Genomic DNA, 16,857 nt, shown 5'->3' on the forward strand with positions numbered 1-16,857 from the left:
CCGCTGAGGTTGGTGACGGCGAATGAGTTCTTGTAGCATCCATGACTTTGACCTCTAAACAACACTCTTCTACTGCACAGACAGCCTCACGCACCGGCTCACTGTCTGTACTGAATGAACGATAGAGTTCAGTGTCATCTGCAAACATCTTACGGTTCACACTATGCTTCTCAATGAGAGGACCAAGCTGAGATGTGTAAATAGAAAATAGAACAGGGCCCAAAACAGAGCCCTGCGGGACACCGCACAACAATGGAACTGTCACTGAAGAAGCCTGATTGACCATCACCCTTTGTGTACGGTCACTGAGGTAGGAATGGAACCCCTGCAAGGCGGAACCACCAATGCCCACCTTCATCTGGAGACGAGTCAGAAGAGTGGTGTGATCAATGACATCGAAGGCCGCACTCAGGTCAAGGAGGACCACAAGAGTCACTTTCCCTGCATCCGCACTGCACAGAAGATCGTTCATAAGACAGAAGGGCTGTCTCACAGCTGTGCTTGGGTCTGTACGCCGATTGGAATTTATCCAAAATGCTGTAGCGATCCAGGTGGAGTGTCAACTGCTGAGCAACTACACGCTCCACAAGTTTCGAAACAAAAGGCAAATGCGACACAGGTCTATAGTTTTTACACAAGCTAGGGTCCAAGTTGTGCTTCTTTAAGACAGGCTTGATCACAGCTGTTTTAAATTGTCTAGGTACAGTGGCAGAGAAAATGCACCCCAATGTTCAGTCCACTTTTTCTCTTGGCTTCAAAGTCACCATTCATTATAATAATCGATGTGTTAAACAGAGAAATAAAGTACCATTGTGGCATTGTCATTATAGCAACCATTTGTGTACAGTATTTTAAACAGAAGTCGAAGAATTGTTTGGCCTTAAACTTTACATTTCTTTTGGAAATGTCAGATTTAAAAAGTCAGCTATTTATTAACAAGTTGTGACAGTCTTTCCAAGTCATTGTTCTGTCAGAGATTTTGCAGTCATCTTGATAATGGTGTTAATGGTGTGACAAAAGGCATGCAGACATTGTTACATGACCCTTTAAGTTCAGTTCAGTTTTTTTTTTTTTTTTTTGAACAGCAGAGTGATGTACATAATAATACTTAATATTACATACTCCAAACAGTTTCTTTGCAAAAAAGACATGAAAGAAGACAAAATTATGCTTGCATTTTTTTATTTAGCTTTTATGACAAACATTTTTTTGTCTCGGGTTGATTGGATTTCAGCTATATAAAGCAAGTTTATTATCAAGTAATCAAAAAACAAAGCACGTCAATATAAATGTGAGTATTTATCTAAAATAAGGCTGGGTCGACTCATGGACTAGCAATGACAGACTTACTCTGATCGAGTCAATTCGATCACAATGCCCAGATAATGATTCTTTGTCATATAAAGTAAGAGAAAATACAATAAACTGGATAAAGTGACTGTCGGCAATCACAGTACAGAGCAATGCCGAAGAATGTGGAAAGAATTGGAAAAGCAGGTATGGTGTGTGTTTTAGAGATTTATTTGCAGGGCTATGCATTGCTACTGTATAATGTATCACATAAAAAAAATCAGTTTTTAGAAGCTACTGCAATGATGAAAGCAGATATGGACTAAGTTCACATACATCATACAGTCTTATTTTGAATGCTGTCTGCTTCACACACACAAAGGCTTACCAATGCAGTATTTTAGCAAATATGCATGTTTAATGTTCATATTCAAAGTGAGCGCATTTATGAAAATTAACCATGACACTAGCCAGCACGTGTGATTTACAGTTTACAGTTGATTAAAATAAAAGTATTACTGATGCTAGTGAAGGATGTTTTCGATGCGTAAATGATTTTGTTACAGCTGAGCACCTCTCAGTTATCTGACAAATTGCTTGCAAAGTATTCAAAGCTGGAGCCCTCAAAAAAAAAAAAAAAAAAAAAAAGAAGTGGAGTAGTAAAGCCATGGAAGCAATACCAGATTATGAGGTAAAGTCAATAAGAGCAGCTTGTATGTTGCTGTCAGTTTATTTTGTAGCTATAATGGGAATGAACTATCTTATAGAGTGTGGTGATGCATATTTGTTTGCACACTCTGCATATGTGTGTGTGTGTTTTGTATGTTAATGGCATAGGCCATTGTACCTAACCCTGTCTCTTTTCATGTGTTTTAAGGGCCTTCTTATAAAGGTCTTGTTGGTTGCATTTTTTTTAAACAGTGACTGGGTAAAGCTCAGTGCAAAATGCTATTTCCCTAGATCTGACTAAATATTTTTGGTTCTCAAAAACAATTTATGAACCATCACAATTTGACTTCTGTAAAGTTTGGATCTATTGGATTCTTCATTTTTTTAAATTTTTTTTTAAGGTACGAAAGCATCGTACCCTTAGTGATATTTTGGAGGATGCTAAAGCAGCATCACCAATAAAAGTGAAAAGGGTGAGTATCAAGTTTTTTCCTGTCATTTTACTTCTACCTTGCAAACCTTATAATGTTGTAGGCAGGTTGACTGCTTTGAATTAGGATATAGTATCGTAACAATAACAACAGTTAAATTTAGTACAGCGCATTTTCCTGTGCAGAGTTGAGCGCTAAGCTATACTTATGACTAGAAACAAGTAGCTTAACATACAACAAAGCAGACGCTTAAACACATAAAATTAGATTCCTATAGATTGACTAACATTTAATTAGTTGTGGAGTCAATGAGAATAGAATGTTTAGATTTCTGAGGAAAATAATCCTTATGTCTTCTTGTTGCTTTTAGCTTTTTAAATTACTTCTTAAACTGTCCAGCAGCCAGTAAAGCCATTGTCTCCAGAAAAAACATATATCAAAAAGCATTTTGAGAAAACGAAGAAAAAATATCCAACAACGAAAAAAAAAGAGGTTGAGCAAAATATCTTGCACAGGTGGGAAAACCTCCCACGAAGGAAACGGGTAAATTAAAAAATTTTCTGCTCTAAATTCTTTAAAAGTTTTCATTTAGTCCCTTGCTACTTATTAATATGACTTCAAATTCTCTTGAAAAATTCATCTTTGAAAAAGATGAATTCATGATGTGATCGCTGGAAATACCAAATCTGTTTTTCTTTTTTTAGTTGAACATGAAATGTTGAAGTTCTGCTGTCTGTAGAAAATATGTTTTCTACCTTTGTGTGTATATATATATATGTGTATGCACTTTTTGTGTAATTATATTCTTTTGATTCATACTGAAGTTTCTATATTTTAAGAAATGTGTTGTAATTAAGCGAGTGGGCGCATGCTGGACGAGTGCATGGGAGTAAAGTGAACCATTGCGCGCAGGATCCACATTGCAGTCCATTACAGTCATATAAAGTAAGAGGCAAGAAAATAAACTGGGATAAAGTGACTGTCGGCAATCACAGTACAGAGCAATGCCGAAGAATGTGGAAAGAATTGGAAAAGCAGGTATGGTGTGTGTTTTAGAGATTTATTTGCAGGGCTATGCATTGCTACTGTATAATGTATCACATAAAAAAAATCAGTTTTTAGAAGCTACTGCAATGATGAAAGCAGATATGGACTAAGTTCACATACATCATACAGTCTTATTTTGAATGCTGTCTGCTTCACACACACAAAGGCTTACCAATGCAGTATTTTAGCAAATATGCATGGTTTAATGTTCATATTCAAAGTGAGCGCATTTATGAAAATTAACCATGACACTAGCCAGCACGTGTGATTTACAGTTTACAGTTGATTAAAATAAAAGTATTACTGATGCTAGTGAAGGATGTTTTCGATGCGTAAATGATTTTGTTACAGCTGAGCACCTCTCAGTTATCTGACAAATTGCTTGCAAAGTATTCAAAGCTGGAGCCCTCAAAAAAAAAAAAAAAAAAAAAAAAGAAGTGGAGTAGTAAAGCCATGGAAGCAATACCAGATTATGAGGTAAAGTCAATAAGAGCAGCTTGTATGTTGCTGTCAGTTTATTTTGTAGCTATAATGGGAATGAACTATCTTATAGAGTGTGGTGATGCATATTTGTTTGCACACTCTGCATATGTGTGTGTGTGTTTTGTATGTTAATGGCATAGGCCATTGTACCTAACCCTGTCTCTTTTCATGTGTTTAAGGGCCTTCTTATAAAGGTCTTGTTGGTTGCATTTTTTTTAAACAGTGACTGGGTAAAGCTCAGTGCAAAATGCTATTTCCTAGATCTGACTAAATATTTTTGGTTCTCAAAAACAATTTATGAACCATCACAATTTGACTTCTGTAAAGTTTGGATCTTTGGATTCTTCATTTTTTAAATTTTTTTTAAGGTACGAAAGCATCGTACCCTTAGTGATATTTTGGAGGATGCTAAAGACAGCATCACCAATAAAAGTGAAAAGGGTGAGTATCAAGTTTTTTCCTGTCATTTTACTTCTACCTTGCAAACCTTATAATGTTGTAGGCAGGTTGACTGCTTTGAATTAGGATATAGTATCGTAACAATAACAACAGTTAAATTTAGTACAGCGCATTTTCCTGTGCAGAGTTGAGCGCTAAGCTATACTTATGACTAGAAACAAGTAGCTTAACATACAACAAAGCAGACGCTTAAACACATAAAATTAGATTCCTATAGATTGACTAACATTTAATTAGTTGTGGAGTCAATGAGAATAGAATGTTTAGATTTCTGAGGAAAATAATCCTTATGTCTTCTTGTTGCTTTTAGCTTTTTAAATTACTTCTTAAACTGTCCAGCAGCCAGTAAAGCCATTACATCCCGAACAAATGTACATTAAAAAACATCTGATGAAGATGAAAAGCAAACAGCCCCTAACAAACAGAAAAGAGATCTACAAAAAGATCTTGGAGAGGTGGGAAAACCTCCCACCAAGGAAACGGGTAAATTAAAAATTTTCTGCTCTAAATTCTTTAAAAGTTTTCATTTAGTCCCTTGCTACTTATTAATATGACTTCAAATTCTCTTGAAAAATTCATCTTTGAAAAAGATGAATTCATGATGTGATCGCTGGAAATACCAAATCTGTTTTTCTTTTTTTAGTTGAACATGAAATGTTGAAGTTCTGCTGTCTGTAGAAAATATGTTTTCTACCTTTGTGTGTATATATATATATGTGTATGCACTTTTTGTGTAATTATATTCTTTTGATTCATACTGAAGTTTCTATATTTTAAGAAATGTGTTGTAATTAAGCGAGTGGGCGCATGCTGGACGAGTGCATGGGAGTAAAGTGAACCATTGCGCGCAGGATCCACATTGCAGTCCATTACAGTCATATAAAGTAAGAGGCAAGAAAATAAACTGGGATAAAGTGACTGTCGGCAATCACAGTACAGAGCAATGCCGAAGAATGTGGAAAGAATTGGAAAAGCAGGTATGGTGTGTGTTTTAGAGATTTATTTGCAGGGCTATGCATTGCTACTGTATAATGTATCACATAAAAAAAATCAGTTTTTAGAAGCTACTGCAATGATGAAAGCAGATATAGACTAAGTTCACATACATCATACAGTCTTATTTTGAATGCTGTCTGCTTCACACACACAAAGGCTTACCAATGCAGTATTTTAGCAAATATGCATGGTTAATGTTCATATTCAAAGTGAGCGCATTTATGAAAATTAACCATGACACTAGCCAGCACGTGTGATTTACAGTTTACAGTTGATTAAAATAAAAGTATTACTGATGCTAGTGAAGGATGTTTTCGATGCGTAAATGATTTTGTTACAGCTGAGCACCTCTCAGTTATCTGACAAATTGCTTGCAAAGTATTCAAAGCTGGAGCCCTCAAAAAAAAAAAAAAAAAAAAAAAAGAAGTGGAGTAGTAAAGCCATGGAAGCAATACCAGATTATGAGGTAAAGTCAATAAGAGCAGCTTGTATGTTGCTGTCAGTTTATTTGTAGCTATAATGGGAATGAACTATCTTATAGAGTGTGGTGATGCATATTTGTTTGCACACTCTGCATATGTGTGTGTGTGTTTTGTATGTTAATGGCATAGGCCATTGTACCTAACCCTGTCTCTTTTCATGTGTTTTAAGGGCCTTCTTATAAAGGTGTTGTGGGTTGCATTTTTTTTTTAACAGTGACTGGGTAAAGCTCAGTGCAAAATGCTATTTCCCTAGATCTGACTAAATATTTTTAATTGGTTCTCAAAAACAATTATGAACCATCACAATTTGACTTCTGTAAAGTTTGGATCTATTGGATTCTTCATTTTTTTTAATTTTTTTTAAGGTACGAAAGCATCGTACCCTTAAGTGACATTTGGAGGATGCTAAAACAGCATCACCAATAAAAAGTGAAAAGGGTGAGAATTAAGTTTTTTCCTGTCATTTTACTTCTACCTTGCAAACCTTATAATGTTGTAGGCAGGTTGACTGCTTTGAATTAGGATATAGTATCGTAACAATAACAACAGTTAAATTTAGTACAGCGCATTTTCCTGTGCAGAGTTGAGCGCTAAGCTATACTTATGACTAGAAACAAGTAGCTTAACATACAACAAAGCAGACGCTTAAACACATAAAATTAGATTCCTATAGATTGACTAACATTTAATTAGTTGTGGAGTCAATGAGAATAGAATGTTTAGATTTCTGAGGAAAATAATCCTTATGTCTTCTTGTTGCTTTTAGCTTTTTAAATTACTTCTTAAACTGTCCAGCAGCCAGTAAAGCCATTTAAATCCGGAAAAATGTACATAAAAAACATTTTAAGAAGAAAAAAAGAAAATATCCGACAACAAAGAAAAAAGAGATGAGAAACAGATCATGGAGAGGTGGGAAAACCTCCCACCAAGGAAACGGGTAAATTAAAAAATTTCTGCTCTAAATTCTTTAAAAGTTTTCATTTAGTCCCTTGCTACTTATTAATATGACTTCAAATTCTCTTGAAAAATTCATCTTTGAAAAAGATGAATTCATGATGTGATCGCTGGAAATACCAAATCTGTTTTTCTTTTTTTAGTTGAACATGAAATGTTGAAGTTCTGCTGTCTGTAGAAAATATGTTTTCTACCTTTGTGTGTATATATATATATATGTGTATGCACTTTTTGTGTAATTATATTCTTTTGATTCATACTGAAGTTTCTATATTTTAAGAAATGTGTTGTAATTAAGAGAGTGGGCGCATGCTGGACGAGTGCATGGGAGTAAAGTGAACCATTGCGCGCAGGATCCACATTGCAGTCCATTACAGTCATATAAAGTAAGAGGCAAGAAAATAAACTGGGATAAAGTGACTGTCAGCAATCACAGTGCAGAGCAATGCCGAAGAATGTGGCAAGAATTGGAAAAGCAGGTATGGTGTGTGTTTTAGAGATTTTTCTCTGTTTTTCCAGTGTAAAGGTTACAGAGATTGCTACTATCTTATAGAGCGTGGTGATGCACATTTGTTTGCACACTCTGCATATGTGTGTGTGTGTTTTGTATGTTAATGGCATAGGCCATTGTACCTAACCCTGTCTCTTTTCATGTGTTTTAAGGGCCTTCTTATAAAGGTGTTGTGGGTTGCTCAGTGCAAGATGCTATTTCCCTAGATCTGACTAAATATTTTTAATTGGATAATACAAATAACTATTAGTCTAGAATCATCAAACGTGTAATTAAAAGTAGCACACTGATTTTGTGATTGCACTACTTGGAATATGTACATATTGTCTGAATTTTTGTGTGTGTACTAACCTACTGTTAGTGTTGATTTTGTTGTCTGAACATATGTCTGCATGTTTCACATTTTTTACTGTTACTGTAACCCACAAGTTCGTCACTTGTCAGGCACTGAAAGTTGTTGCTCATGCTTGTAAACTGCTGAAGTCTGTGTACATGCATGTGCAATCATGAACGCACATGTATGCTGAGTAGGTTGTCTTTGGTTTTTGCAAAAAAGAGTATTTGTGATAATAGAGGCAGCTCACTGAGAAGGACTATAAAGTTGGATACTTTCCTGTCAAAAAAAAAATTTTTAATTGGTTCTCAAAAACAATTATGAACCATCACAATTTGACTTCTGTAAAGTTTGGATCTATTGGATTCTTCATTTTTTTTTCTTTTTTAAGGTTCGTAAGCATAGAACACTTCCAGAACTTTTATCTGATGCTCAGACTGTTTCACCTAAAGTAAAAAGGAAAAGAGTGAGTATCAACTTTTTTCCTGTCATTTTACTTCTACCTTGCAAACCTTATAATGTTGTTGTTGTTTTGTTGTTGTAAAGCACTGAGTCATTAGGAATGACCCTCTATAAATAATCCTTATAACTACTTTCGGCGCTGCGCTTAGTGACAACATGGTCTGTGTCTATGTTCTGTAATAGTAACCAGTGGCAGACACTTTACTGAGAAGGATTAATAAAGATGTTTTGTATTCGTGTTGTATTTGTAAGCCTTTCTGTCATTCACCGACTGTAGGAACGCTTTAAGACAACGGACAGAACTAAAAGCTTTGGCCATGAAGACGACAGCCTACCAGCTACGTCATTCGAGACAAGCAAAATCTTAAATTCCTTTGACGTCACGCCATGATGCAATATTGTGAATTGTGTCACATCAATCACGTGAGAGTGTACCTAACGTGTTCGGCCACATTTAAGTGTGTAAGGAACCATTCCAGTAAGTTAAATCGCCAGCCATTACAACCAAGCTGAGGTTTTACGGAGAGATAGTGAAGAAAAACAGTAAGTAGAGGTGAATATGTGTGGATGTACGAGTGAATGAAACCACTCTAAGACATTTTAAGATGTAGATTACACAGTGTCAATAACAGTAAATAATTTCTGAGAAATAAATTTGATTTGATTTAAAAGTTTGATATATTTGAAAGTGTTTTATATGTTGATAATTTCTTCTTAATATTTAATGGATGATAGGTGAATATGTAGTCACAACCATCGTGTCGGAAATTTTATGTTTGATACTGTTTGCAAATCACTTTATCTGATACCTGATTACAAGCGCGTTTAAAGCTGTATTTTAATTTTAAAACTTTATTTGCTCACCGTTTTATGTTTTGTTCATTTAATCTGAATTTCAAGATGGCAACGACATCAGGTACTCAAGAGCCTCAGGAGGCCGGAATAACTCCTGAAAAGGTCCGGCCAACGGTTAAGACATTTAATGTTTATGAAATTAATTAGCGATGAGATGTAGATGACACAAAATAAAAGAACGCTACTCCCTCAGCGTCAACCTCCTCCTACGGTTAACAGACGGGCTGGCGGGATGACTGATTGGACCAGCAGGTTAATCCAATGAATTACTTCACGCAGTTCGTGAAGTTAAGGTGATTAAAGCCGTATCGGCGAAGATGTTATATTCCGATTGAATTAATTACTACACCACACTCGGAATACACATGTTAATACTCCACTGGAAAAAACGTTGGATATCCGTTGAAGGCAGTTAACCCACACACAGTTCACTCCCCACGGAGCTCTGTACTCTCCAACTGCTTGGTCTCGACTGTCTCGAGAAACGTTAGAACCACCCAGTTAACTCATCCTTTTTCTCCTCCTGACCAATCAGGCCCCCCTAGCGACCAGGTAACTAGGACGACCTCCTAACAGTCTTTCTTGGAGACCTCTCCAGAGTCGCCCTTCGATGGACTCCAGACGGCCGAAGAAAACGAGGCCGCCCAAAGGAAACTTGGAGGAGAACAACTGAAAGGGAGATGAAATTAAAGGGCTGGACATGGTGTCACCTAGAGCGGGTTTCAGCCGATCGACATCGGTGGCGGACTCTGGTCGAGGCCTTATGTGCAACCTGATGCACGAAGAGGACAAGAAGAAGTCTAAGATAGGCTCCAGTAATTTTTTTGTTAGGGGATGTGGGGTTAATTTTCAAGCATAACAAGCCATCGGAAAATTTCATTTAATCTGTACCTCTTTATTTCCAGTCTGTGAGAGCCCAAGCTATGACACACTTTATGACATTTGCTTTTGGGAGTGACTTCAAAATAACACGTGTATCAGGTGAGAAATTTAATGCTTATGATTTGCAGTGATCTTCGCTTTGGTACTTTAAATCAGAAATAAATTATTATGACAGAATTCTGAAGCCACAAGTTTTAATCTTACAGTCATTAATGTTCAAGATTTATTAGTCATTGCTCTCTTTATATCTGTATATATATATATATAAAATTTTTGCTTTGAATTTCTAGAATTTTGCTTATGTTGGTATGAAATGAAGTGATTAAGCCAGTGTTAGGTTATTAGTTTATTCCTTGTCGCTCCATTGAGGAGCATTATAGGGTCACAAAGCCAAAGTTGGTGATGTCAACATCTTTAGCAAAATCTGCTAAACGTGGCAAAACCAAAGAATTTCATTTATATTATACTCAGAAATGGTTATTATATAACCACGGACGTATATAGTTCTTGATATAACGAACGGCCCTCAGCGTGCGACAGAAAGCATCTCCACACAGTTTTCAGTAAGTTTTTCACAAGGGAGGTAACGCCAACACACTTCCTAAGTAACTGGGTTAAGAAAGCGTGGTTAAGTGTGCACTGATGGTCCAAGAACAGGAGATGGAATCTACCTTTTATACCGCGAAACTTCAAAATTGAAGGTGTGGCAGTAGCCAACTTGCGACGAAGCTAGTCGCATCGCAGGGTGCACGGAGAAAAAGTCCGAGTTAGAAATCTTCCCTGTCTTATCGCTGCAACCCACTGTGGTCCTCTCCCCTACCATTATGTGCATCCTCCATTGATCCTCTTTACAGTCATATAAAGTAAGAGGCAAGAAAATAAACTGGGATAAAGTGACTGTCAGCAATCACAGTGCAGAGCAATGCTAAGAATGTGGCAAGAATTGGAAAAGCAGGTATGGTGCGTGTTTTAGAGATTTTTTCTGTTTTTCCAGTGTAAAGGTTACAGAGATTACTACTATCTTATAGAGTGTGGTGATGCATATGTGTTCGCACACTCTGCATATGTGTGTGTGAGTTTTGTGATCAGCCAGCAAGGCCACTGACACCACAAAGACGTGTTATAAAGGAACAGAGACAAAAAGTGAAAGCAAGAAATCCTGGAATAAAAGCGCCAGAGATTAACAGACTGTTGTCTGAGAAGAAGCAAAGTCTGTCACCCAGGAAACGGGTAAATTAAAAAATTTTCTGCTCTAAATTCTTTAAAAGTTTTCATTTAGTCTCTTGCTACTTATTAATATGACTTCAAATTCTCTTGAAAAATTCATCTTTGAAAAAGATGAATTCATTATGTGATCGCTGGAAATACCAAATCTGTTTTTCTTTTTTAGTTGAACATGAAATGTTGAAGTTCTGCTGTCTGTAGAAAATATGTTTTCTACCTTTGTGTGTATATATATATGTGTATGCACTTTTTGTGTAATTATATTCTTTTGATTCATACTGAAGTTTCTATATTTTAAGGAATGTGTTGTAATTAAGCGAGTGGGCGCATGCTGGACGAGTGCATGGGAGTAACTGTGGTGTCGAGCAGCTTGCCACGCTGGTAGCCCAAAAGTTAAGAGAGTGGAACAACACCACACCAGCGCAACCAGCCCCACCCCCACCAGCTTAGGCAACACCAACGACCTTTTTCAGAGAGGACGCCACCCGGTGTCCGCCCAGCGGGACTGCCACCTCGCATGCGTCAGCAGGGGAGAGGACTGTGCTACAGGTGTGGAATTCAAGGACATCTGGCGAGAGAGTGTCGGGCGAGTACTCCACGACATTTAAAAGGCAACCAGTCACTGTTAAGGTGCGGACAGTGACTGCACCAGCGACACCTATCTTGAGGACAAGGGAGCTCCAGACTGATCATGCAGAACGAGACTCGTCCGAATATTTAGATGCTGTGTTGGTACCCTCCTTCGAATGTGATGTTACTGTTTGTGGTTTTGGTACACGCGTCTTGCTAGACAGTGGGTCACAGATCACGACCGTGGCAGAGCAGTTCTATCGAGATAATCTCTCTCACATTCCCCTATTGAATGTAGAGGAGATTTTGGGCTTTAAACAGTCAGTGAGGGGAGCGGGTGACCAGGTGGTACCTTACACAGGTGCCATCAAGGTTAGCTGTTGTCTGCCAGCGACCGTAGTAGGGAGCAGTGATACTGTACACGTTGTAGCACTAGTGAGTAAGGACACAGAGTATTCCTCTAAAGTACCTATCATTATCGGGACAAACCTTTTTAAGCAGTTAGCGGGGAAGGGAAACCCTGAGGCCATTTTTCAGCAGATCCCTTCCGAAGTCGCGCTGGCAGTACGGCTTAAAGGGAGTGATGTCATTCTTCCAGCACATTCCCAGGTCATGGTACAAGGAACCTCCAGGGGAACAGTACCACGGTCAGGTGTTGCAGTCTTAGTCCAAGAGCCCGTTTCACAACCCCTTCCAGAAGGTTTAGGTGTAATAACCACCAAGGTAGTGGTAGCAGATTTGTCCAATATCGACGTCCTGTTATGTAATATCTGACAGGGACGTGAATCTAAAAGGGGGGGGGGGGGTGTCTGTGGTTGCAGATATTATGCGTATTGAGGCCGAATATGATGTCTACCAATTGTTACAGGAATTACATGCCGATGTGGTAAGTAATCATGCGAGCCCTGAGGTTCAAGGTCAAACTCGGACAAGAAATAGTAGTGGGTATCATTTCAGTTTGGACAGAACGTACCCGACGATTGGAGGGAACAATTTGAACAAAAACTTCAGGAATATAAAGATCTCTTTGTGCAGGACGAGTTTGACATTGGCCGGGCAAACACGGGCACAGAGTTTAATATGGAAGTCCAACCAGGGCCTAAAATTCGAGAGCGCGCTAGGCCGCTATCACCCCAAGACTTTCAGGACTGCAAACAGCATATCCAAGGGTTGCTAGATGCCGAGATTATCAGGCCCTCGACATCCTCCTTTGCTAGTCCTCTAGTCTTGGTCAGGAAGAAATCAGGGGCCCTGCGTATGTGTGTCGACTATCGCAAGCTGAACAGCCGCACTGTGCAGGACAGTTACAGCATTCCGAAGGTAGAAGACCTTTTCCTTACCCTAAGTCAGGCAAGATATTTTTCCAGCATGGACCTATGTAAAGCCTATTACCAGATTCCAATTGGACATAAAGCCGGAAGTACGTCATAAGCTATCATCTCACTGCCACCAACAGCTGTGCAGCCTTGACGTCACCTGCGAAAGCGCCGTTAGGTCCAAGTCACATGAAGCATCTTCACCCTCGTCACCGGAAGTCAGCAGTGAAAAGGTCGTTGCGATGGAGACGAACGCCGAACCTGCTGACTGACACCAAGGAACCCTCTCTGAAAGCTCTGTCCGAAGCGGAAGACACCAAGACAGTGCTGAGCTCCGCACATGCGTACATCACAGTAGTTATAAGCTGGCTCTGTGTAAGAGAATCCTCACTGAGCAATTTATAAAAAAGAAAAAGCATGTTACTTGTCAGCTGAGCCTGTATAATGAGCTTAGAAGATCCTAATGATGAAAATCACAACGAAATTCAAGATTCTTTGTTCTGTCACCCTCTAAGGCAGTGGTTCTCAAAGTGTGGTCCGCGGACCACTAGTGGTCCCCGGGCATAAGTCAGGTGGTCCGCGGCTGACAGTCGTCATATGTCAGCAAAGTGATGTTTAAAGTGATACATTCCTCGCATTAACATTTTAATTACAAATAACGAGGTAGTTTTATGTCAACTTATTACTATACTACTGTCACAGAAGGACATTTATTTAGTTTTGAATTGTAATAAAACAAATGCGGCAATTTAATTTTGAAATTCATAGTACAGAGGGATTTTAGGCCTTGGTGGTCCGCCATATTTTTTACTTAAGTAAAGTGGTCCGCGGTCCGAAATACTTTGAGAACTACTGGTCTATACCAGCTCTCCGTGGCAGTGCTTCTCCCAGTCCCTATGTCTGTCCTTATTTGGAAGAGAAGACATTTTTCAGCTCACATGAGGCAGACAAAATTTGTTACAAAAACAGACAGTGCCCGTTGCCCGTTGCAATGCCACCCTTCATAGTGTTTAAAATTGTTGATTTATCAGAAGAACATGTTCATATGTCGTGGGTACGGGTGTGGCTGAGCGGGGTGGAGGAGGAAAAATAAAAATACAAACCGGGAAGAGGCCGTGCAGTTGTCTGGTGGCGAGCTCAGGAGACAGAATGGTAAGTCAACCTGTTACACTTGCGTCTTTGAAATTACTTTATTTTTTTGATTGTTTGCCTTCCTTTCCTAATAATATTAGATATGACTGTTGACATTGTCGCATGAGTTCAGCTACGGGAACACAACGAATGAATAAGACTGTAAAGCACAAGATTTACATACAGATTGCGACGGACATTATTTGCGACAGCAGACTTGACTTAAACTTATGAGATTGACTCAGATGCTAAGACGATCGTGGCCCAAGCCAATTATAGGATACCAGTTTTAACAGCCTTCCATTTTCAGTCGCCAGTGACCAATGGAGTATTTACAATGCATAATCTGCAGTTGTACCATTAATCCCATTTTGCATGTCTGGATGGAAATGGATATATGGGTTAAACTGAAATTATGTTTAATCTGTACCTCTTTACTTCCAGTCTATGAAAACATATCAGTGTTTATTTGGTCGCACATCGACTTTCCCAATCTCTGAATGAGAGTGGCATCGAAGAATCTGTGTCAGGTGAGAAATTTAATGATTATGATTTGCAGTGATCTTCGCTTTGGTACTTTAATTCAGAAATAAATTATGACAGAATTCTGAAGCCACAAGTTTTTAATCTTACAGTCATTAATGTTCAAGATTTATTAGTCATTGCTCTCTTTATTTCTGTATATATATATAAAATTTTTGCTTTGAATTTCTAGAATTTTGCTTCTGTTGGTATGAAATGAAGTGATGTGTCAAAATGTAAGCCAGTGTTAGGTTATTAGTTTATTCCTGGTCGCTCCCTTGAGGAGTATAGGGTCACAAAGCCAAAGTTGGTGATATCAACATCTTTAGCGAAATCTGCTTTTTGTTGATCTTTTGATGTTTTGGGTTTTTTTTAACCTCTAGTAGTGCATTTTGTAATAGATAATATAAAAATTACAATATTTGCTTTGGTGACTAAGTCCTTAAAATTGTGATGTTATCTAGGAGGTTTTGAAATGTAAAAAATCTGTAATGTGGCCTTCGATCAGGGCAAACGATCAGACGGAAGATTTCTAACTCAGACTTTTTTCCTCCGTGCACTCTGCGATGCGACTATCTTCGTCGCAAGTTGGCTACCGCCACATACAATTCAATTCTATAAAACTTGGCAAAACCAAAGAATTTCATTTATATTATACTCAGAAATGGTTATTATATAACCACGGACATATATAGTTCGTGATATAACGAACGGCCCCCAGCGTGCGACAGTTAACAGCAAGTTTTTCACAAGGGAAGTAATGCCAACACATTTCCTGAAGTAACTGGGTTAAGATGGTGTTCATTCCTGCTAAGTTTTTATGTTATTCTAGTACTCGATATTTTGCGTTAAGGGCTCTAATTTCTTTGTTTCTGGCTTTTGCTTTGCTTTTGCTGTGTTGGATTGTTATGTCTTTGAGTCTTTCTTTTAGTCGGTCCCACCAGTCCAGGAGAAGGAGGCCTTTTAGTTTGGTTAGTGAGGCAAAGTGTAGCAGGATGTTGATTTTATTGATGTAGTGTCTTGCAGGAGTGATGTATTCAATTTCCAAAAGCTCTTACCTACGTTGGTTGGTGTCGTGTGGGAAAGTTCTATTTGGACATAGTCGTGGTCGGAAAAGGGGCATACTATGTGTTCGGCCGTTAGTACGTGTTGGGCCAGGCTGTGGGAGATGAAGATTTTGTCAAGTCTACAGCCTACCTGGGAGCTATGCCATGTAACGCTCGTCGTGTTGGGGTGCAGGAGTCTGTATGCGTCTACAAGTCTATGGTCCCTTACCGCTGCCGATAGTTCGGCGTGACCGATCTTTCCTGTGTCTGGGTTGCCCCCTATTTTGTCTAATGTGGAGTTAGCGATGCAGTTGAAATCTCCAGCGAGGATTTGCGGGTGAGATGTGGCTAAAAGTGGGTATAAATCTTTGAAGAAAGTTTTACGCTCGCACAGGTCGTTGGGGGCGTATATGTTGGTGATTTGCATCGTGCATGCGTTGATCGTTACTGTGGCTGTTATGTACCTACCGAGGAAATCTGTCTGAAAGTGGTGTATTTCTGCATTTAGTTTGTTGTTTATGTAAAGGGCTGCCCCCTTGCCCCTTGGGGTGGTGAGCGACCATATTATTTTGCCGTCGAGTTTCTGGGCGATCTCATTTCCTATCTGCAGGGAATCTGTGTGTGTTTCCTGAAGTAAGAGGATGTCTATGTTGTGTTTCTGTATGTGTTGGTGAAGTGCGTTGATTTTGTGGTCGTGTCAGAACCTCTGCAGTTGAGGTTTGATATGCGCATGGTCGCCGTTTGTGTTACGAGGTGAAGTGTGATGATGGTGTATACCAGTGGTTCTCAAAGTGTGGTCCGCGGACCACTAGTGGTCCGTGGGCATAAGTCAGTTGGTCCGCGGCTGACAGTCGTCATATATCAGAAATGTGATGTTTAAAGTGATGCATTCCTCGCATTAACATTTTAATTACAAATAACGAGGCAGTTTTATGTCAACTTATTACTATACTACTGTCACAGAAGGACATTTAGTTTTGAATTAAAATGAAACAAATGCGGCAATTTAAATTTGAAATTCATAGTACAGAGTGATTTTTAGGCCTTGGTGGTCCGCCATATTTTTTACTTAGGCCTTGGTGGTCCGCCATATTTTTTACTTAAGTAAAGTGGTCCGCGGTCCGAAAAACTTTGAGAACCACTGCTCTAAGGGATATTGAGATATTAAAAATATATCCATACACAACTGATTT

General features: G+C 38.7%; 1 protein-coding gene and 1 long non-coding RNA gene across 5 annotated transcripts in view; both read left to right on the plus strand.

Annotated features, from left to right (window-relative positions):
* The first annotated feature begins 856 nt into the window (after positions 1–856).
* LOC112564878 (transcription factor A, mitochondrial-like) overlaps positions 857–16,857 on the plus strand; it is a 43,555-nt gene continuing 27,554 nt past the window's right edge. For 2 of the 4 annotated variants that reach the window (XM_025239971.1, XM_025239974.1), the window contains exons 1-3: positions 857–1,981; positions 2,361–2,432; positions 4,719–4,862. In XM_025239971.1, coding sequence (XP_025095756.1) covers positions 1,958–1,981; positions 2,361–2,432; positions 4,719–4,862 — 240 coding nt within the window. In that variant the 5' untranslated portion in view covers positions 857–1,957. Of the gene's footprint in view, positions 3,429–3,649; positions 3,915–4,288; positions 4,362–4,718; positions 4,863–16,857 lie in introns of those variants that run through there. The other 2 variants (XM_025239973.1, XM_025239972.1) reach the window with 2 other exon arrangements.
* Positions 6,822–11,128, plus strand: LOC112564879. Its single transcript, XR_003099273.1, has 3 exons — positions 6,822–7,290; positions 8,048–8,122; positions 8,396–11,128. It is a non-coding gene; the product is annotated as an uncharacterized LOC112564879 (long non-coding RNA).

The sequence above is a fragment of the Pomacea canaliculata genome, linkage group LG5, assembly GCF_003073045.1.
Source record: "Pomacea canaliculata isolate SZHN2017 linkage group LG5, ASM307304v1, whole genome shotgun sequence".
Classification (NCBI taxonomy): Eukaryota; Metazoa; Mollusca; class Gastropoda; order Architaenioglossa; family Ampullariidae; genus Pomacea; species Pomacea canaliculata.